Raw genomic sequence first — 22,698 nt, 5'->3', positions numbered from 1 at the left:
AAGGAGCTCTCCATTTTCATTTTGCAGTGGACCCCAGAAATCATGATTGCAGCCGTGCTCCCAAACTCAGTAACAGTTAACCACAGCCACCCCTGACTACAGTGACCACATGCTGCCAGCCCCATGAGTTAGGAACTGTGACGGTTTCCAGTCTGCATATGAGGAAAACGAGGCTCAGGTCACGTGCACAAGCCTCACGTTGGGGTAGCAGAGGAGCTGCAATTTGACCCAGGGTTTGCCTGACCCCAGTGCCTGGGCACCCTCGCAGGTGGCTTGTGTGCAGGTAAGAATTCATGAATAGGTCAACCAGCCAAATGCAGGGACAGAATCAGGCCCGTCCCCTGCCTTCCCGGGCTGCATTTGGGAAGGCCCAGGGACTGAGCATCCAGCATTTGCAAAGCCAGAGGACACTGGTTCTGGTGCGTGGAACTGGGGGCTGGGCCTGCGCAGCCTGAGTGGGTGGCAGCACGTGATCACCTGCAGCTGCAGAGCCGTGGTGAGCCAGGCAGCATCACCGGCTCAGCTGACCCTTCCTGGTACACAGGGCCTGGCCATCTTGTGCCCAACCCTGGTAAAGCACCATTTTGTTTCTGCCTCACCATTTGCTTCTCCTGTGTTGTTTCGCTGTCTGAGGTGCGCATCATTCTGTATGTGGAGGGGCACATAAGCCTAGTTAGAAGATACCCAGTAGGAAAAAGCCTACTCAGTTTCCCTTGAAAACGTCTCCCTCCACCCCCACCGAATGCTTTTCCTTAGTCCTTATTGTCCTGCCTCTGAGCCTTCCATCCTGGATCCCACACTTGGGTGCATTCCAGCCCTGCCGGTCATTATATTGCAAAGTGATGGATAGATGTACGCCCTCGTGAGAGCTTTAATTTGAATACTATCATGACTTCAAGAATCATACAGAACAAAAAAAAAAAAAAAAAGAATCATACAGAACATTCAGGAAATGTTAACATATTGGCTTTTCACAGAAATGTGAAAGGGGTTATATGTTTGGGATTACTCAAATTATCAACAATTTCAATCAGCTTTTTTATGCGCCATTCAGAGAGCACAATTAGAAGTGCCTGTGTTTGCATTCTACAATGTATTCAAGATAATTAAAAATTAGCCCGTGAAATCATAGAGATCTTTACAGCAGCAGCAAGGATTTGGAAGGAGCATTTCCCTCTAGGCAAATGAACTGGACTTTCCTGAGAGTAAATACGGAATCGGAATCCAGCTGCACATTTTATTAAAACTACCAGTATTTCATGGTCACATCTCCGCGGCTGGCCACTTCCGCAATAGTCACCCTGGCCATCTCTTATTAGCAGCCGGCAGGAAAATAACTAAAAATAAGCAGCTGCTAAAACGATTATTTAAGCCTCTAAGAAATTCCTCCTGATGACTGTGCGTGACTGTGCGGTGGCTGCGCTCTCCCCAGTCCTGCCTCAGTTCGGCTGCACGTCTCTGCTGCTGCTTTAAGACTGCAGAGCGCCCCAGCGGCCAGAGGCAGGGGAGGGGTCCCTGCTCGCCTCCGCGCTCTGCTTCACTCGCCCGGCTCGCAGGCAGGGAAGGCTGGCAGAGGGATCCATGTGACTGAGGCCGGAGCACGGCAAAGATGAGCCTGCCCGCCCGCCTGCTGCCTGGATGCGGAGGGTGAGGGCTGGCGCACGGGAGGCCGCTGGCTGCGCATTCTGGGCGCCGGGTGCCCGGGATGAGCTCACGCCCGCGTCTGCGGCTCTCTCCACCTGCCGACCTGCCGGGGGGCCCCTGAGCTGACGGCGCACCTGGGCTCCGGCCGCAGCGTGGGGCGCGGCTCCCGGGAGCAGGTGTGCAGGAGTGCAGCGCGCGGTGAGCGCAGCCCTCGCCCCGGAGCCCGGCCGCGCCGCGTGCCCGGGCGGCTAGGCAGCGGCAGCTGCGGCGGCGGCGGCGGCGCCGGCGGCGCGTCCTCGGCGGGCGGCGGGCGGCGGGCGGGCGGCGGCCCCCGGGCAGGTGCCGAGCGGCGAGCGGAGCCGGGCCGGGCGGAGCGCGGGGGGCGAGGCCGGCGCGTCGCTCGCGGGAGGCCGGGGAGCGGCAGGGGCATGTGGATACTGGCTCTCTCCTTGTTCCAGAGCTTCGCGAATGGTGAGCCTTTCGGTTTGTGATGAATTTTATTCCTTATCATTGACCCGGGGGGGTGGGGGGAGGTGGCATTGGTTGCATGGGTAAAGTCTTCGTTCTTTCTGCCCTTCATCTGTGTTTAAATTTTCGTGCTTTATTTTTTAAATATTACATTTATTTCTTTGGAGGAGAGGTGGCCATGGAGAGGCCGGGGAGAAATTGCTCTGTAATCACTGGAAGGCGCTTACCTAGCCAAGTGACAGCTCGGAGCCTAACTCCAGTACTAGAGAGCTGCCTCATTCAGAATAAACCAGGTTTGGTGACAGGAGGAGAGACAGGAAGATCGCCACTTTGAGTATTACAACCTGAAAAGGGATATGACATTCCAAGTGCACGCAGGTGGAGGGGTCAATGAACGTTTGCCTGCAGATTCAATGCTTTTTGAGATTTTCAAACACGTAATTTCATGCTTGTACAATGTATCTCCAGCGCCAAGGAGGGCTTTAAGAAAGGTCTGTCCTTCTGTGCACCCCGGTGCTGCTTCATGCTCCTCACAGTCGTTTATGTAAAAATATGCACTGATAAGCATTACATCATCTGAAATGTTGACAAATTAAAAAAAAAAAAACACCTGTATAGTTGTAAAAATGAAATCAGTGAATATTGTAAATAGCATTCCTTTCCTCATGCCCAGCCAATATTATATTTTGAAATGCTTTCTTCTTGGGTATTTAGATAGCTATTGCTCTTGGCTCAGTCAGACCCAATTAGTAAGTGTGACTGTACCTCCGGCTGCCTGTCACCGCGTAAATATGAACTTACATGTATGAATGGCTTCCTCTCTTGTGGGAACCAGAGGAAATTGTCATCATTTGACATTGCCTGTGAGTAGTTACAGTTTAAATTCCCATTTCAAATTTTGGAATGCACATCTGCATAAAATGTATAACGTGCTGACAGTTAAAATTAAACCATTAAGCAGAATCCCCTACCCAGAAGAGAGGAGACAGAGGAGGGAGGGAGGGAGGGAGGGAGAGAGAGAGAGACAGAGAGAGAGAGAGAGAGAGAGAGAGAGAGAGAGAGAGAGAAGGGAGAGAGGAAGAGAAGGAGGTAAAAGAACAGAAGAGAGGAAATCTGGCCCTTGTGAGAAAATATGAGAAGCAAAGGGGAAGCTCTAAGGTTTTCCTGGAAGATACACAGGGAAGCCCTGTGTGTTGGCTCTGTGCATTTTCTTTGCCTACGTAGACCGTGCCTAAAGAATCAACATACCAACAGGCCAGAAGAAGTGCATGAACATTGTCAAATTTTTAAAAAATGATGACTAAGAAAAGCTACAGTTGAAAGAAGGTACTACCAAAATTAACATGAAAATGATACTTTGCTCTCCAATATAACCTAAAGCAAAGTGTTTGAAACTTTCATTTTGAGATTTCCTAGCAGGAAAGAATTGCAACAAGTTCTGACAAAACACCCATCTTTCCCAGAGGGCACTATACCTGTCCTGTGTCCTCCTGGGAATTTCCCTTGGGGGACAGATCTGCTTAGGGAACATGTGGAGATGTGTCCGGGAAGTCAGCCCTTTCTGCTTTTCTGCTAATTCGACCTCCTAAGAAATGTACAAATGCCTATAGATGTGTTCCAAAGACACAAAGACTTGGCAGCCTGTTTCGTCTGTCAGGGAGTACATTTCTGAACTCCTTGGAAAGGCCTGTGTTATAAAATGAAACAAAATTTCCACCTCATTGGGAAGTATGTGTTTCAGCATGACGAAAGAGACTGTGCTGGTTGTCAGTCAGCCAGTATTTATTTAGAGTTTAATTTGACAAAAATGGTATGGAAGAATTGATGATACTGGTGCAGAGTATTAGCCTCTGACACAGAGATGCTATATATGTGTGTGATTTTTTTTGTGAATCAGCATTTCATAACTAAAATAAAAAATCATAGAAATAATTGTATATAGTAATACAATTATATAAAACCTCAAATATTCTAAGTACATGCAAAGATTATGTAGGTACACATATAGTGAGTTCTGTATTATTTTCAAGACTTAAAATCAACTGATAATCACCATATTGTTACTGTAATAAATATGGGTAGATTCCACAATATTAGACATAAACAGCAAACACAAATGAATACTTTACATTCTGATCCAATCTAGCAGAAGGCTATGGAACTATTTTGTATAAAAATGCCCCTCTCTTTATATGACCAAGCATGAAAAAATAAAAAGCCTGACTGTAAAGCTTTAGGATCTTTGAAGGGGGGAGGGGAAATCAGCTTTAAACAGTTTTTTAAGGCATGGAGTTCACTGCATACTGGGGAAAGGATCGCAAAATATATAGACATGTTGAAGTAAAATAAGAGTCCAGTTTGGAACTATGCCTGTTGGTAAGGCCATATTTCAAAAATATAAGAGTAAATGGTTTCTACCTATTGGAATTACACTTTAAAAAATGGAGAGGTATTTTTGCCAATGACTGGCATATTTTGTTATACCTTAATTTTGAAAAATTTCTGAATGTGTGTGATAAAAGATTAATGAATTCTAATACCTAAACTGATTATTGCTAGGCCTCAGGCATCCAAATGCCTGACATGATAACATTTTTTTTTTCATTTGCAAAATATTGTGCAGTTTAATATTTGGGGGTGTTAAAAATAAGCCCACAACACATCTGCATTCTGATAGTAGACAACAGCAGTTTTCGTGTTGATGTATGGGAAATACATTTATTTCTTAATAAAAGTACGGTTGCTAGACAGGCTGCAGACAGTATTTTTGGCAAAAAAAAAAAAAAAAAATAGAAGTCAGTGACCAAGCCCTTCATGGGTTAAACCCTTAAATGAATGACCTCACCTGATAAAGTGCAGTAATGGTGTTTTAAAGCAGTTTGTTCTGCAACGTTCTGGAAATACATGCGAGCTTCTGTTACGGTGCAAGGAGCCAAGGTGCACGTATGTGCAGACACTCACCCACACACGTCCCTCAGTGTCTTCTCAGCACAGGCTTCCTACTGCGTTGTGTTCCATCACCATTTCTCCTGGTTTTAACCCCAGCGAGCACATTCTAGTTTAGAATTCTTGCTAAAAGCAGAGCTGGGCCTTCAGACAAGAAGAATGATGAAGAAGCAGATTTATCATATATAACATATTTTTGCTAGTATCCTAGAATCTCTGTTTTTACACACACACACATACAAAAACACATACGCATGCATTCCTGACATCATTTTTTCCCGAGTGGTGAGATTTTGAGCTTTACTGCATCCACTTTCATGGGGCCTTACTGGAGATTAGAGAGGGTGGGGTGATGGGAGTAAGAATGTGCTCATTAAAGAGAAGGTGAGTATGCAGCACCTCTGAGCTTCAGCCATTCGCTTGGTAGGAAATTACAGAGCACACACTTGCTATTTTATCTCATTAGAAGCAGACATTTGTAAGTACAAATGCACCTTAAGGACGTTGAAGGTGATTTTTATTTAATTCACATAAATATATGTAAGGAAAAAAATATTATCAGGTGAACAATTTCAGGGCTTCCTCCCCTTCCCTTTCTCCCCCATCTTTATTAAGCAGCTTAAAAAATCTACCCCAAATCTCAGGGTTCACCTTAAATTCCTAGGCCTTTTAACTTCAGCTGACGGCCCTCCAAGATGCCCTCTATAGCAAAACAAAATGCCACGCAGACCTTTAATAAATGCCAGTGGATCCTTCTCCACTTTTTGACTCTCTCCTTTGTCACTTTGGTATGACCATGGTTTGCTGTCTCGGGGGATCCGTGAGTCACGGGGGCAGAACCCGTGCAATACAGCATTCTGGTAGGGGAACTAATTTTGACTAAAAAAAGTTGCCAATTTTAATCCCCAATTCCTGGACCCCCAAGTAGCTGGCAAGGTATTTTATCTTAGATGTGTCTGGGGTAAGGTGCAAGAAGTATTTCGACAAAAGACTCAATTCAATGTGTATTAAAACTTGATTGACAGAGAGAGGAAGTCATTTTATAAAGAAAGACCTGTGAACACTGTAGACTGGAAATTGATGTTTGCAAAAGTAAAAGACGGGTGCCTCAAGTGCGTGCATTTACAAAATCTGTGGCATCCAGGTTTCCTGAAATTAGCTGAATTCTACGGGTAAGATTATGAATGTGGCTCATAAATAATTCATAGGTAGTGGAAAAGAATGCATTTTGCACCAGGGAGTGCATTCAGTGGTATTTCAGAAATGGGCGCTTGGATTTCCTTGGCTTCCATGCGTGGCCCACCTCGCCAGAGCGGGGCAGGCACCCCGGGGTGCGCCCACACAAACGAGCGTGCCTGGGGATTTTCTTGGCTGCTGCGCTGAAGCGCACGCTGGGCCTCGGTGCCCGCACCCGCAGCCTGGGAGACAGGGAGGTGGTGCTACCTGCCTGCGGGCTGTGTCCCCTCCATAGGACACTAGTGGGCGGCAAACCTCACCAGACTCTTGCAGTCAGCCTTCAGCAGAGCCAGCAAACCCGGCTGCCGCCGAGGGAGGACGGCTCCGTGCAGACGGCCAGGGGCTTTCTTCTGGAGACGCCTCCCCACGATCTCTCAAGTTCACTGCGCCCAAACTCCCGTGCCGTAGAGTTCGTCTTTCGAGAACCGTGCAAAGGCGACCGCAGGTCAGGCGGGGTCCGGCAGCCTTTGTTTTCAACTGTACAGCGGAGGACTGTGTTCACAGCAATCTCTAGAAAACTAGAGGGTGCCCAGAGAGGAAACAGAGGTGTTGCAGGGGACAGGGGGCAGCGGGCCCTCAGAAGGGCGCATTGGCACCCCCTTTTCCAAACCCGCAAGGAAGCCGCGGCGTGGCGCGCGCCTCGGAGGTGGCAGCTCCGGGAGCAGCTCCGCGCCTGATTGGCTGACCTTCCAATGTCATTCCAGGAGCCGCCGCTTCTCCTGCTGATGGTGACAGGGGTGATGCTGACGTGCCCGCTCCTCCGTAGTCCATCAATCTCCGCAGGCAAGGCTCCGGGACCGGGAGCCCCCTTCCCTCTCCCCCAGGCCCCTTGGAGAACACCTGTTCCCCTGGACTGGGGAGTTAACTCTTCCTGTTCCAAAGACCTGAACACAAAAATGCTCATCTTATCGCTCTCTGCCCCTCCCCCCAACGATAGTTATGTCTTCTTTAATGTTGTGAAAATGCAAGAAAATTCAAAGTTGCATTTCCCTTGCGGAATCTCTGGGTTAAGATAAGGCAGTGGGAATGGAAGATTCCAGCGGCCCCACGGAGTATCCACTGTGCCGTTCTGAATTCAGAGGGTGGAGCACACGGATGTTTTCTGCAGGTGACGCAAGGTCTGTCAAGGTGGCAGGAGGGAAGCAGGGACAGGATTTTGGTTCAGGGGTCAGACAGCTTCTGACCAGGACGTTCAGAAGGGCTGGGTTTCAGAGAACTACGCCTGTAAATCAGATCCCTCCATATTATCCTTTTTTTCTTAAAATCTTGGCTGTTGCCTTGATGGTGTCCATGGTAATCGTTAACCCTGCATTTATGTGGTGCTGATTTGACTAGTGACTGCCTCTCTCACTAGATAGATAGGAGCCTCCACAGTCTGAGTGAGATGCGTGTGGAGCCTGAGCGTGTCCTACGCAGAGCAGAGCACATGGTATGGAGTAGTGGAAAGAGATGATGTTCCCTGTGGAGAGAAAGAATGAAGTGACAGGCAGAGCCTTTCTCCCCTCCCATCCACCTCTCTCTTCTGCCTCTGTCTGATTGGCTTCCCGTCTTAGGTTTCTTTGCCGGGCTTGTTCTTCTGTTCCCCATCTTGAATTCTGATGGCTAAACCACTGGGCTTCTTTGCCCTATCCACCTTTTTCTGATGTAGTGACTCAATCACTGAAGAAATGTTTATTTTCCAGAAATGCTTGTGGCTTGGGGCATTTTATTCTCTTTTCAGAAAGAGATTCATGTTTCGAGTATCTGATGGGACTTAATCACTGTTGCACAACAGCTATGTAATTGCTTTAGGTGCTCTTCCTGCTGTGCAGTGGGTCAGGTGTCACAGACAATAATTCCATTCATGTGCTGGACCCCTTGGTCTCAAGTGTATGCTGCTAAGTGGCATGATCTAAAATTCCTGTATGATGTTTATTGCCCTGTCACGTTCTGAAAGCCAGCCAGCAACATCAAACTGACATTTAGATTTCCTCATCAGCGCCTGGGAATTCGTTTCTTCATCAAAGAGCCACCCAGGACATGAAAACAAAGCCTAGCTTCTCAGGCCTTAATCATCTTTAAAAAGTCACACACTACTATTTTCTTAAATATCCCATGGATTTATGGGCTTCTTGTCATTATCTTCATTTCTTATTTTGCAGATTCAAATATGACAGTTGGTATCTTCATCAAAGTAACACGAAAGAATATCTTTTAATCATTGTTAAAGTGTTGATTTTTGTCCAAATATAAAAATCAAATTAAGTGTCTTATAGCTTAAGATATTTATCAACTTTTGATTTTTGGAGATCTCCATTTGTTCTATGCGATCAACACTGATTTTTTAAAAATCATCCAACTGGATTAAGTTTTGGTCTTTAAGCCCCCTGGATTATGTAAATATATATTATGGTTTAACAGAGAGGGATGAATGGGATTGAGAAGATATATGTCAAGATAAGAAGAAGGAAAGAGGCTGCTACACAGAGAGATAGAATGACAGGGATTCATGAATCTTGCCTGTATCCCTAGTTGTTATTTTTTTACTGAGAAGACAGTGAGTAAGATTTAAGAGTGAGCAAGCAGTCCTATTTATAGAAAGCTGTTTTTAAATGCAGCCGCAAAGACAGTGGAAGAAAGAATTGAAAATGCAAGAGATCGCCTCCATGCTAAATGCTAGCTTCCTCTAACGTCCTAGCTCTGCACAGCATTTTCTAGGAGAAAAAAAGCATACCAACCCTTGCAGAAATATTGTGAAATCTCTTTGGACTCTCTGCAGAATATTCTAGAAGTGCTCTCAATCTTTAAGTCTATGTTAGGCTTGGAAGATGGGGGTGGGGAAGCAATACATATAATATCTGGAAACAGCTTGAGTAGATCTGAACAAAACACTGGAGGTGAAGGGAGGACATTGAACTTGAAGCACTGCTACAAATATTTTTTCTGCAATAAGCCTTGCTTTTCTTAAAGATGTTTAACAGCAGAATAGTAGGAGGCTAAAATCAGCGTGTATGTTTAGAGTAAAGCAATTACTGAGGGAAGAGTTCAAATTTAAGATCCTGTGATTAACACAAGTCCCTCCATGCTGACCTGTTCTCAAACTCTGGCGTTTAAATTGCAATATGTGTACTTCTTATTTGTCAGTCTGTGTGGGGCAGACCATATCACCCCAGGCTTTGTGATTGACACAGATGTTATTGGACAAGGGAAAAAGAATGCCACATGCTTTTAGAAATAAAATAGTCTTTTAAAGATTCATATATAAGTGAGGTTATGGATTTTTTGTGTGTGTGTCTGGCACATATCACTTAGTTAATATTTCCCAGATTCCTTAAATATATAAAATTTAACATTGAAAAAAAGAAATGAAATAATCTTCCTTTCTAGCACTGTATTTGTTCCTTACAGCGTTCTGGTTTTACTGGTTCCAAGTGGGCTTTATGTTTTATTAATAGTAGAATCATTGAATCTGTATGTGGATACTGCTGATTTACAGGTTGGAAATCTGAACAAAATTCAGGTCCTGACCTGCCCTAGAACGTGATTCTGTGGGAAGCGTTTGCCTTCTGTCTTACAAAGAACCATCTATAAAATGGATCATTTTATAGCTAGTCTCTCCAGCCTATGAAATTGGGATTTTGATAAGGTGATGGAAAGAGATTTGAATCATTTAATTACTAATTTTGATTCATACAAGCCTTGACTCTTTTAATATTAAAATGAAGAAACAGGAAACAATTTTAAGTCTGGTTTTGCACAAAATTTACCCTTTTTCCACTGAAAATAGTACAGTAAAAGCTAGTTTATAGTTCTTTCTAAATACCCCTAACTTTCTCATTATTGGATTCTTCTGCAAAACGATAGTGTGGTGACACCACTCCCAGTGATGACCTTGATGACCTTAGGGTCCTAAAGTGACTTCACCATTATCATGGAGTTACCACAATGATCAGGTTGAAACTGGTGTTAGGACCAGTGTGAGTGGGTCAGAGGGGTTGAGGGGAGCTTTTGGGAGGTGGCCCATGCTGTGCACTGAAGAGCCATCCATGCCACTTCAGGTGGGTGAATGCAGTGGACTCTCTTACATTGATTACTCTTCTGAATATCGAGCAAAGCATTGATTCTTCTCATGAGCATGAACTGCTGGACGATGGGAACATTTCCATGATTATATCGTAAGAGAAAGATATGTAGGAAGATAATTCAAACTGCTATAATTAATTCTATGTGTATTTTAATTTTATTTCTTTTTTTAAAATACAAAAAAATGAGCTATATTTCCTATATAATAAGGAAACTTTTTAAACTTTTTACTTTGAGGAAGCACACTTTCTCACAAAAGAAACTCAAGATTCAATTCTTTTCATAGTAGCACCACTATGGTGTGATTTGATCTTGGCTTCCATAGAGATAAAGAAAACCCAAGTCCCAGTCTGCTTAATTGCCCTGTTTATTTTTTAATCTTGGCTGTGGAGCATTTTTAATAACTGGTATGTAGCTTGCAGGGTAGAAATAACAATGCTTTGGAATATTACTTGTGAGACTTTAGGAATGAGCTGAATATGCCCAACAATGCTAACAATGGCCTCTACCAGCAAAACAGGCCCCATAGGGAAGGTGCTGCAGGGGAGGCGCCCTAAGGAAGGCCCCACAGGGAAGGTACGGGGCTACTTCACCACTCCTGTCGGATCTAGTTCTTGGCGGTTCCTGCAAAGGCTAGTCATTTGTCTATTTCATTGGCTAGTGAAAAGGAAATGCACAAGAAATGTGGAATGGTGTCTAAGGGACAGAATCCTCCTTTCACAAGTTGTTTAAGTTGGCAGCCTGAGTTTGCAGCCTCTGTCTGGGGTCTTGACATGATAGCAGAATGTGGGTAGGATGGTTAATTACCAGATGTGTGTGTGCCTATTACGACTCACCCAAATCAATAGCTATTACATCCCTGTTGGCTACTGTTTTAGAATAGGCTTGATTGAATATTTGTATAGAAATCTGGGTAGAAAAATTTTGACCTCAGGGTGATCTAGGTGTTTGTTTTGGGTAAGGAATTCTCATCAGCGGTTGGTTTATTTGTGTCTTGGGGAATCTCACATCATCAGCCTTTACTATTCACAGGCATGAGAGGCCCCACATTCTCCCCCACACCTCTACCACCCCATTGCTGAGGATGGGGGTGTCAGAATATGCTGTAAGCTTCTGTAGGATGAGATGCATAGAGGCAGTGGAGGCAAATGTTTATGGGAAGACTGAATATGGAAGAGGCTGCACCAGTGCCATAGCCTCACAGCCCCTCCACCCCTACATCTGGATAAGAAGAAGGCCACAGACTGTTGACACTTCAAGCTGTATGTTAGTTAGTATCCCTCTATCTGGGCATTTCCAGGTAAGGATCAAGGACACTGGTTCTCAATACTCTGGTGTTCTGGGTCAGGGAGAACAGAGAATGAAGATACGGAAGTTTCCTGAAGTGCATTTCCTCGCATCAGCCTCCTGCTGGAAATTCTGTTGCCAGCATTCTGGGGAATGAGCCATAGTTTGAAAACCTCCCAGGTGTTTCTAATCCCATGTGCCTTTGTCATCTTTTTTCCCACCGCCACTGGGGTCTCCCGAGTTATAGTTTGCACGTTTGTTATGTAGTCTTAAGTCTGATAACCAGAGAGTCTGCTTCCGCACCCGAGAGTCTGATTCTGCACCAGAGAGTCTGATTCTGTAGCCTTGCTGGATGCACGGCCCATGAGTTTGCATTAGTAACATATGCCTTTGCCTGTTCCGATCCACATGAACCATAATCCACCTTTGCACAACACACACTTGCAAAGATGCTACCCGAACGCTAGCGAAGAAGTTGACCGAGTAAAGTCCCAAGTTCATCTCCATGCACGGTTGGAGAACTCTGTGTTGGGCAGTAATTTATTGGGAATGTGCATATACAGGTTAGAGCTTCACCGACCACCATAAGGATCTGGGCAGGTTTAGGGAGAATTGGTGCTGGGGGCTTAGTAGCAAGAAAGACTCTGAGAAGAGGAGTATGTGATCCTGCCAGGGGCACTCCCAATGTGGATGCTAACAGCTTATGAATCATCCATACGCATTAATATCTATCTCTCTGTGCCATTTTTTCTTCTTGTTTTAGCACATTTGATATTCAGGTTTATAAATGCTTGCACTGTGTTTATGGTCTTGATTCTGTTGTATTTCTCATATTGGCTTTTTCTTCGATAGCAGCTGGAGTCCTAGCAGAGAAGCCCTTTGAAACCTACATGTAACTATGAGGCTCCAAGTGAGAGATCCACAGTGGGAAGCCATCTGGGTGACTCTCTTGAGCAAGCTTCAGGGATGAGCTAGGATGCAGTGAGACAGGGCCAGAGAGCGGGTCTGTTTGCAGCTAGAGGTTTTGCTTTGATGCCGCCCTGGATTGCTGTACATGCCTTTGTCCAGGGCACAAGTTCATTCCAGAGCCACATCTAAAGGACTTTGGTTTATTTGCTCTGTTGGATTTTCTTGGCTTTCTTTTAGGTGAATAATCACAGGCTGACTGTATTTATCATACAAAGCATATGTCATTATGCTAAGTTGTCAGAAAAGGAGAGACACTGGCATGTAAGGGCATGTGTGCATTTTAGACCTTGCTACATATATGACAAAATTGAGGGCAGTTATTGGTGGCAGATTAATTTTTTCAAAACATTGTGCCCTTGATTTTTGCTCTAAAATAGACTCAAATGTGTGCTGGAGAGAGGCCTAAATTCAGAACCTTAAAAATATCTTTTTCTGTCCTGAGATCTTATTTTAGATAATATTAAAAATAACTTTCCCTCCTAGGCATCTTAAACAAGTTCGATGTTATAATACTTTGGTGATTTTATTGTGATTCACTATAGAAATTACCTTTTCAAGTGGCTGTTTTGAAATTTAGCTTTAGAAGAAAATGGTATAAAAGCCACTGTAGGCTGAATAAATGTGAATTCTGCTTACTCATCACTACAGGAATTAGGATAGACTGTTTCTTTGCAATAATAGTTTCCTATATTCATGTTCCTTTAAAAGGGGGTGGGCGCATTATATTAAGAAGTCACAAGCTCTGACAGGGGAATTGTAGAAGAAGATTTCAGTTTAAAATAGCTCACAATTCCTCTCTGATTTGGAGTTTTCACAACCTACCTGGTATAGCACAGACTGTTCTCTTTTAAATTTTGTAGTAGAGTAGGTCAATCTTTTCCCATCTCTCCCATGGAAAGGGCATAAATATTTCCATCATCAGATTTAATAACCTGCATTAGACTCATGAGTAATTGTAAATGGTGAAACACTTTATAAAAATGAGAAATAGTGTGGCTTAGTATTATTATTAGAACAAATCACCTTAACACATAGAAAATATTTCTCTCATATAGTAATAAGTGTTGAGTGTTTTTCCCTGGGATTTCTAGCGTCTTTTGAGAAGAGTGAATATTATTAGGTCCAGCCTGACTAGTGGCCAAGGCAGGTTAAGGTTGTGCAACGAATCGATTGTAGTGGACATATATTTGCAAGATACGGAGGAGCGGTCTGCATTTTGTCTTTCTCCAGCACGTTTACCTTTCTCTCTTTCTCTTTAGAAACTGGAAGCAAATATCAGAGCTTATGTGTACTCAGTGAGAGTAGAGGGAGAAAACTGTATTTCCCCGGGGGGTCTGCAGGCCTTCTTTGGATTTATTCATTTCCAAAGTAACCGGTGGTTTGCTGTCTCATGAGTAGCGGAAGACATTGCTGTGATCTCTTGCCTGCTCAGGGCACACTGAAGTCTGGAAGCGAGGGTTACTCTTCTTTCAGCCCATGAGTGTCCCCATTCAAAGGTGCTCCTGGAAGTGTCTCCCTAAGGATCTCTGAATGGAGGAGGCTGGTATTTAATTATTTTTTCTGAAGTACACAGGCATAGGCATTAAAGGTTATTATAAAGCTCTAGACAGAGCCATGAGAAATAAGGTAAATCCCTGGAACTGGGCAACTATTATTTTAAGCTCATTATTTTTTGGCAGATGGGAATGAAGAGTCCTCCCTCTATTTTTATGACTTGATTACTTTTAAGAGAAGTATGCATCGGACAAATTGTGTTCTTCAGTGGTTCTTAACCGAGGGCAATTTTGCCCCCACAGGGGACAGTGAGCAATGTCTGGAGACATTTTTGGTTGTTACACCTCTGGTTGGGGGTTGCTCCTGGCATCTGGAGGAGACACTCACTGTAAGATGCTCAATACCCTGCAATGCACAGGACAGCTCCCCATGACAAAGAATTTTTCCAGTTCTACGTATTAATTGTGCCAAGGTTGAGAACCCTGACTTAAATAGCTCAGAGCCTCGTTACGGTAACATCAGTACTATGTTTTTTCCTTGGATTTTGGAGTGGTTCTGGAGAGAGAGGAGGAAGGATAATGTCATGAATTTCAGTTGTAATTCCAAAGGTGGTGCTTGTCATCGATTAATCTTATCCGCTATTTGCTTCCTTTTTTTATGAAGAAAGGGAAGCCAAATCTGTGTTCCCTCTTTTGTCATTAAGAACAAGGATGCTAGGGGTGTTCCTGGGTTCCTCCAGCCTTTTCTCCCTCAAGCAATTATGCTAATTAGTGTTTGATCAGATGATTAAATTATAATGTGATTAATCCTGTGCGCTAACCGCTCTGAATGCATTTTCTCTCGCCTGGTTGCCCTGTGCCCGAAGCACCCTTTTCTGCGGCTGGCGGAGGCCTGTTTTTTCCGTGGATGTGGATTTCTGTTTTCAAAGCACTGCAAATTCTCTTTGTTGCCTGGTAAAAGGGAGAGGGGATATTTTTGTAACCTGTTCTCTCAGGCAAAGGCTGGACCTGGAGAGGCCTCTGGGAAATATTGAAACCCTAGTTAGAAAGCACTGATTTGAAGATATTAGATGTGGAGAAACGCTTGAAAAGGAGAGAGCGTCCGTGTGCAGAGACAGCCGCAGAGGCCCCAAAGTCCGTGCAGTCTTTTACTCTGGGAGACGTTTCACCCGTCGCCTTCCTTTCCCTTCTGAGTGTCGCCTGAAGATCTGCCTCTCATGTATGTGGTGGCCCTGCGAGGAAGGCTCTCTGTTTATTTCAAGTTTATATTTCCCAAAAAAGGTATCCCATCATTTGGTTTTGTTTTCTAATAACACAGCTTAAGTTTGCTTTTGTATGCCGTGTACCTTAGAATGGGTGATTTTGAGGTTTGGTGACTTAAAATGTTGACAAAACACTTCCTAATGTAAGAAGACTGGGAATGCATAGGAGAGAATGTGAGTAGAAAATGGTGGTGGTGGTGATGTCGTTGATGGTTTCCACTCTAAGGCTGCAGATTCCCGTGGCTCATCGTGTAGTCTGATGAGCTTAGCAATGCTTGAATTTTTCCTTGCACCTTAGCACTTTCTCTCCCTTTATATTAGCATAATAGGCGGTCTGGATACAAGAAATATGAGCATGTAGAATGTGTACAGTTTTTTTAATCAAAATGTGCATGTGTTTTCATCTGACTGGAACTCAGATCCGCTTGCATTCAAGAGCAGGCCACACGATGATACCACGTACCACCATTCTGGCTTCCCTCATCCTAAGAATCCATGGGCCACAAGAATTACTCATATCGAGAGTACATATCTGCATAGATTTCACATACCCCTTTAGTATTGTGTAATCTCCTTCATAGAAATTAAAATCTCTTCGTTTTCTTTGAAGAAAGAAATCTTCCTTGTAATTATTTCCCTAAAAAAGGATAAGGGTAAAAGGAAACTCGTATGTATGGGGCATCTAAAGTGTGTTATGCTTGAGTTACCATGTGATTTGCACTAGTTATGTTTATCAGCTACAGTAGTAATGATCATGATAACAATAGCTCAAATTTAAGATTTTTTACTACATGTGAGTATTGCTACTATCACCATTGCAGAGAAGGCAGGATTAGACCATGTGCTCACGGTCACACAATTGTTGAATGGCAGAATGAGGCCTACGCCTCTGTTCGCTCTCAGTCAAATGGGTAAGTATTTTTGATTTCAGTTTTGCAGATTGTGAAACCAGGGTTTGGAGATGCTGACTATCAGACCCTGGTCGGGTAGCAACTGTGATCTGAGAACAGCACTTCGAGCCCAGGTTGCCTCGTGTCACAGTCCTCAAATCTTCTCCCCAATAAAGCCCCATTCATACATTGGAAGTTTTCAAGCTGAAAATGATTTCGTTAAATTTTCTTTAAAGAGTTATTTTGGGAAAGTGAAAGATTGATTTTTAAAAATCGGCGTATAAATGTGGGACATTCATTTACTTTTCCGTGTCAGCCAGTCCACTTACTTAAGTTAGGTAAGTAAGAGACAGGTTAATTAACTTTTACCCACTTCAGAGGTGCAACTATTTCATGAGATTGCATTCTGTTGGCAAGAGTAAAATTGGAGACCAGATGACAGTTATATTACATTGGTATTGCAGGAGAGAACCCTCCCCCAACTCTCAGGTTTAAAGCATGCGTCTGTCTTTAAGTACACTCTATTTCATTTGTCCTGAACTGACTACCAATTTTCTCAATTCCAAAATATCAGAATCAAAAGTTTTTTTGAAATTGCTAATTGGAGGCTGAAATTGTGAGTTTTGTATCTGTTAGAGCTTTTCTGAAAAAAGACCCAAATTATGTTTGTTAATAAGAGTCTGAATCTTACTGAAGCTGAATTATTTTACTGGAAGTGTCCACAAGACATGCGTCTTGAAGAGTTTAGAAAATACTACCTAGATGTTCTCACGTATTCAGCTTGACTGAAAGCTCTTGTAATAAATAAGAACAGGATATGCCTGTGTGTGCATGTGTGTGTCACGCTATGGTGATATTCTTATTGCTCTCTCACACTGAGTGAAGGTTCAAGCCAGCTACTCATATGTGATGTATGTCCTCTGAGAAAGGAAATTTGCTTTCCATGGAGTGTGTCCATTGTCAAATGTGATGAAAAAAATAATTGGCATTTTTCCACTTTACACTTGCAGAAATTCAAGGCTTACAAAGGTGAATGCCTTTCCTAAAGAAGGCATACATCCAGCCAGGGGTGGAGGCGGGATTTGAACCTGGGCAATCTAATTCCAGAACTCCTGCACTTAGGAGCTCTCAAGCTCTCAGAGCTCACAGCTTGAACACCTGTGCTTCCCTCGGCTGCTGGCTGCAAGGTGGTGGAACTCAGTTTATTGCCTGGGTGGCCCCTCTGCAGGGTATACACTGCATGGTGCTGGAAGGCTATTCTAATGAAGTCACAGCCTGGATCCACCGATTGGACCCCTGTTGTGAAGGCTGCCTTCATCCTGTCAATCAGACACCTCACAAACCCTTGGCCAGGGGTCCCATGGAGGGTCTGACTGCAGAGAAATTTTAAGATATTTGACTTTCTGTCTGCCGGCTAAGCAACCTGAGGTTCACAGCTGTGATGATACTGATAGAATCGCCATTTTATGGAGTGGTGAAAGAACCTATTTACAATAATTGCTAATATTTATTGAGCTCTTCTGATGTGCCAGGAGCTGTGCTACACGCTTTATTTTACCATCCCTTTCATCATCAGACAAGCCTTTGAGGTGCTTATTGGTACTATTTCCACTTCACATTTGCGGAAATTCAAGGCTCACAAAGGTGACTGTCTTTCCTAGAGAAGGCATACATCCAGCCAGGGGTGGAAGCAGGATTTGAACCCGAGCAGTCTAATTCCAGAATTCTTGCACTTGACTTCCAGGCTGTCTTCCTGGATGACTGAGCCCCAGATGGGTCAGCTGGTTTCTGAGTACACATACCATGTAGAGTGGTGATATAGTTTGGATATTTTTCCCTGTCCAAATCTCATGTCGAATTGTGATCCCCAGTGCTGGAGGTGGGGCCTGGCAGGAGGTGTTTAGATCATGGCCTGGTGCCAGCCCTCCTGAGGGATCCCTCACGGTTTGGCACTGTCTTCGTTGTCTTCATGATAGGGAGTTCTCACAAGATCTGGTCATCTTAAAGTGTGTGTTGCCTCCCCCACCTACTCTCTCTCTCACGCTCCTGCTTTAACCATGTGATCTGCCTACTTCCCTCTCACCTTTCCCCATGAGTGTAAGCTTCCTGAGGCCTCCCTAGAAGCTGAGCAGATGCCAGCACCAGACTTCCTGTAAAGCCTGCAGAACCGTAAGCCAATGAAGCCTCTTTTCTTTATAAATTACCTAGTCTCTGGTATTTCTCAATAGCAATGCAAGAATGACCTAACACAAATGGCCGTGCTTATCTGGGAAACCGGAACTCTAAATTATGTGGAGAGTTAAGAGGAGCCAGATAGCAAACACGGCTTTCTTAAGTTTCTCTGAAGGAAGATGCTGGGGAAAATGTGGCAATATGGGAACAATTTGGGAGTCTCAGGGTTGGTTTGTTTTCATCCCGGCATTTCTGGAATCTCAGCTCATTCCTGAGATGAGAGAGAGGCTCAGTCACCAAAACATTGCCAAGCACTTGCGGCCTCTCCATGCGACTAAGCACCTAGTCACTGCCACTTCCCAACATGTGGCATGTGTCACCCAACTTTCCATGTCAATTTCTATGGTATTTGGATAAAAAAATTAAATGCGGAGGGAGATCCAAGATGGCCGCTTAGGAGGAACTCGGGAATGCAGCTCCGAGAGAAAGCACAGAGGGTGAGTGGACGCCGTATTTCCAGACTGATTTTTACTGCCCACAGACCAGGAGATTCAGAGGCAGAGAAGCCACACGGGTCGCCAGCGCCGCTGGTGCCGCTGGCTTGAACGGCGCAGCCGCTGGGCCGGCACCCTGAGGCAACGGCTCACTGTACAAAGTGAGAGAGTCTGAGTCCCCTATAAGCCAGCAAGGGGAGCTGAAACGGGGAGCCAGGCCAGCGCCACGAATCTCAGAGCCGCGGCTTTAGCCAACGCAGCGGCTCCGGAGGCAGATCAGATGAGACGGTGTCCCCTCTTACCCAGCAAGAAGACCTGAAACACAACTGAAACCGGGACGGTCCAGCTCTGTGGAGGAGGGGCGTTCTCCATAGGCACCCTGCTGTTCCCAGGGCAATCTACTAAGGCAATCCGCCACTACAGAGACTCCGTCACTACAGGGGCGGGCCAACATAGCGGAAGCAGTTCTAACTACACCCAGAAGTTCACACGGAAGCTGGGTGGAGCCCACAGCAGCTTAGCGAAGCCTCTGCAACCTGAGTGTGACTAGGCTGCCACCTTGTGGGCAGGGAAAACCGCAACCGCACAGGGGAACATCATAAAACCATAACTCCCTGGGACAGAACACCTGGGGGGAAGAGCAGGGGGTTTATGAGTTCTGCCACAGCAGACTTAAAATTACCAAAATCAGAAAGACAACAACTACAAAGTCAACAGGTGGATAAATCCACAAAGATGGGAAGAAACCAGCGCAAAAAGGATGAAAACACCCAAAACCAGAACACTTCTCCTCCTACAAGGGATCACAACTCCTTACCAGCAAGGGAACAAGACTGGTTGGAGAATGAGTGTGATGAAATGACAGAATCAGCTTTCAGAAAGTGGATAATAAGAAACTTCCATGAGCTAAAAGAACATGTTCTAACCCAATGCAAAGAAACTAAGAACCTTGAAAAAAGACTTGACGAAATGCTAACAAGAATGGACAACTTAGAGAGGAATATGAGTGAATTGATGGAGCTGAAAAACACAACACGAGAACTTCGTGAAGCATGCACAAGTTTCAACAGCCGAATTGACCAAGCAGAAGAAAGGATATCAGAGGTCGAAGATCAACTCAATGAAATAAAACGAGAAGGCAAGATTAGAGAAAACAGGGTAAAAAGGAATGAACAAAGTCAACAAGAAATATGGGACTATGTGAAAAGACCTAATCTACGTTTGATAGGTGTACCTGAATGTGACGAAGAGAATGAATCCAAGCTGGAAAATACTCTTCAGGATATTATCCAGGAAAACTTCCCCAACCTAACAAGGCAGGCCAAGATTCAAGTCCAGGAAATACAGAGAACACCACAAAGATACTCCTCTAGAAGAGCAACCCCAAGACACATAATCATCAGATTCACCAGGGTTGAAATGAAGGAGAAAATACTAAGGGCAGCCAGAGAGAAAGGTCAGGTTACCCACAAAGGGAAGCCCATCAGACTCACTGCAGATCTCTCAGCAGAAACCCTACAGGCCAGAAGAGAGTGGGGGCCGATATTCAACATCCTTAAGGAAAAGAACTTTCAACCCAGAATTTCGTATCCAGCCAAACTAAGCTTCATAAGTGAAGGAAAAATAAAATCCTTTGTGAACAAGCAAGAACTCAGAGAGTTCATCACCACCAGACCAGCTCTACAAGAGCTCCTGAAGGAGGCACTACACATAGAAAAGAACAACCAGTACCAGCCACTCCAAAAACACACGAAAAGGTAAAGAGCATCAACACAATGAAGAATCTGCATCAACCAAAGGACAAAACAGCCACCTAGCACCAAAATGACAGGATCGAATTCACACATAACAATATTAACCCTAAATGTAAACGGACTAAATGCCCCAATCAAAAGACACAGACTGGCAAATTGGATAAAAAGCCAAAACCCATCAGTGTGCTGTATCCAGGAAACCCATCTCGCATGCAAGGATACACAAAGGCTCAAAATAAAGGGATGGAGGAAGATTTACCAAGCAAATGGAGAGCAAAAAAAAGCAGGAGTTGCAATTCTCATCTCTGATAAAATAGACTTTAAAGCAACAAAGATCAAAAGAGACAAAGAAGGACATTACATAATGGTCAAAGGATCAATGCAGCAAGAAGAGCTAACGATCCTAAATATATATGCACCTAATACAGGAGCACCCAGATACATAAGGCAAGTTCTTAAAGACTTACAAAGAGACTTAGACTCCCACACAATAATAGTGGGAGACTTCAACACACCATTGTCAATAGTAGACAGATCAACGAGACAGAAAATTAACAAGGATATCCAGGACTTGAACTCAGACCTGGAACAAGCAAACCTAATAGACATTTACAGAACTCTCCACCCCAAATCCACAGAATATACATTCTTCTCAGCACCACATCACACCTACTCTAAAATTGACCACATAATTGGAAGTAAATCACTCCTCAGCAAATGCATAAGAACGGAAACCATAACAAACAGTCTCTCAGACCACAGTGCAATCAAGTTAGAACTCAGAATTCAGAAGCCAACCCAGAACCGCACAGCCTCATGGAAAATGAACAACTTTCTCCTGAATGTTGACTGGATAAACAATGAAATGAAGGCAGAAATAAAGACGTTCTTCGAAACCAACGAGAATGAAGACACCACATACCAGAATCTCTGGGACACATTTAAAGCAGTCTCTAGAGGAAAATATATAGCAATAAGTGCCCACATGAGAAGAAAGGAGAGATCTAAAATTGACACCCTATCATCAAAATTGAAAGAGCTAGAGGAGCAAGATCAAAAAAACTCAAAACCTAGCAGAAGACAAGAAATAACTAAGATCAAAGCAGAATTGAAGGAGATAGAGACACGAAAAACCCTACAAAAAATCAATAAATCCAGGAGCTGGTTTTTTGAAAAGATCAACAAAATAGACAGACCACTAGCCAGACTAATAAAAAAGAAAAGAGAGAATAATCAAATAGATGCAATAAAAAATGACAAAGGGGATATCACCACAGATTCCACAGAAATTCAAACCATCATCAGAGATTATTACAAACAACTCTATGCACATAAATTAGAAAACCTGGAGGAAATGGATAGATTCCTGGACAGTAGCCTCCTCCCATGCCTAAACCAGGAAGAAGTCGAAACCCTGAATAGACCAATAACAAGGTCTGAAGTCGAGGCAGCAATTAAGAGCCTACCACCCAAAAAAAGCCCAGGTCCAGATGGGTTCACAGCAGAATTCTACCAGACATACAAAGAGGAACTGATACCATTCCTACTGAAACTATTCCAAATAATCCAAAAAGAGGGAATCCTTCCCAAATCATTTTATGAGACCAACATCATCCTAATACCAAAACCTGGCAGAGACTCAACAAGAAAAGAAAACTACAGGCCAATATCCATGATGAACATAGATGCAAAAATCTTCAATAAAATAATGGCAAGCCGATTACAACAGCACATCAAAAAGCTTATCCACCATGATCAAGTAGGATTCATCCTGGGGATGCAAGGCTGGTTCAATATACGCAAGTCTATAAATGTAATTCACCACATAAACAGAACCAAAGACAAAAACCACATGATTATCTCAATCGATGCAGAGAAGGCCTTCGACAAAATTCAACAGCCCTTTATGCTAAAAACCCTCAATAAACTAGGTATCGATGGAACGTATCTCAAAATAATAAAAGCTATTTACGACAAACCGACAGCCAATATCATACTGAACGGGCAAAAACTGGAAGCAT

General features: G+C 43.9%; 1 protein-coding gene across 1 annotated transcript in view; it reads left to right on the top strand.

The window, feature by feature from the left end:
* The first annotated feature begins 2,032 nt into the window (after positions 1 to 2,032).
* DSCAM (DS cell adhesion molecule) overlaps positions 2,033 to 22,698 on the top strand; it is a 760,400-nt gene continuing 739,734 nt past the window's right edge. Inside the window, exon 1 of the mRNA XM_064380165.1 lies at positions 2,033 to 2,115. Coding sequence (XP_064236235.1) covers positions 2,073 to 2,115 — 43 coding nt within the window. The 5' untranslated portion in view covers positions 2,033 to 2,072. The remainder of the gene's footprint in view (positions 2,116 to 22,698) is intronic.

The sequence above is a fragment of the Aotus nancymaae genome, unplaced genomic scaffold (assembly GCF_030222135.1).
Source record: "Aotus nancymaae isolate 86718 unplaced genomic scaffold, 86718_ANA_hifiasm-v0.15.2.pri h1tg000022l_1, whole genome shotgun sequence".
In the NCBI taxonomy this organism is placed as follows: domain Eukaryota; kingdom Metazoa; phylum Chordata; class Mammalia; order Primates; family Aotidae; genus Aotus; species Aotus nancymaae.
This window is presented reverse-complemented; position numbering and strand designations above follow the sequence as displayed.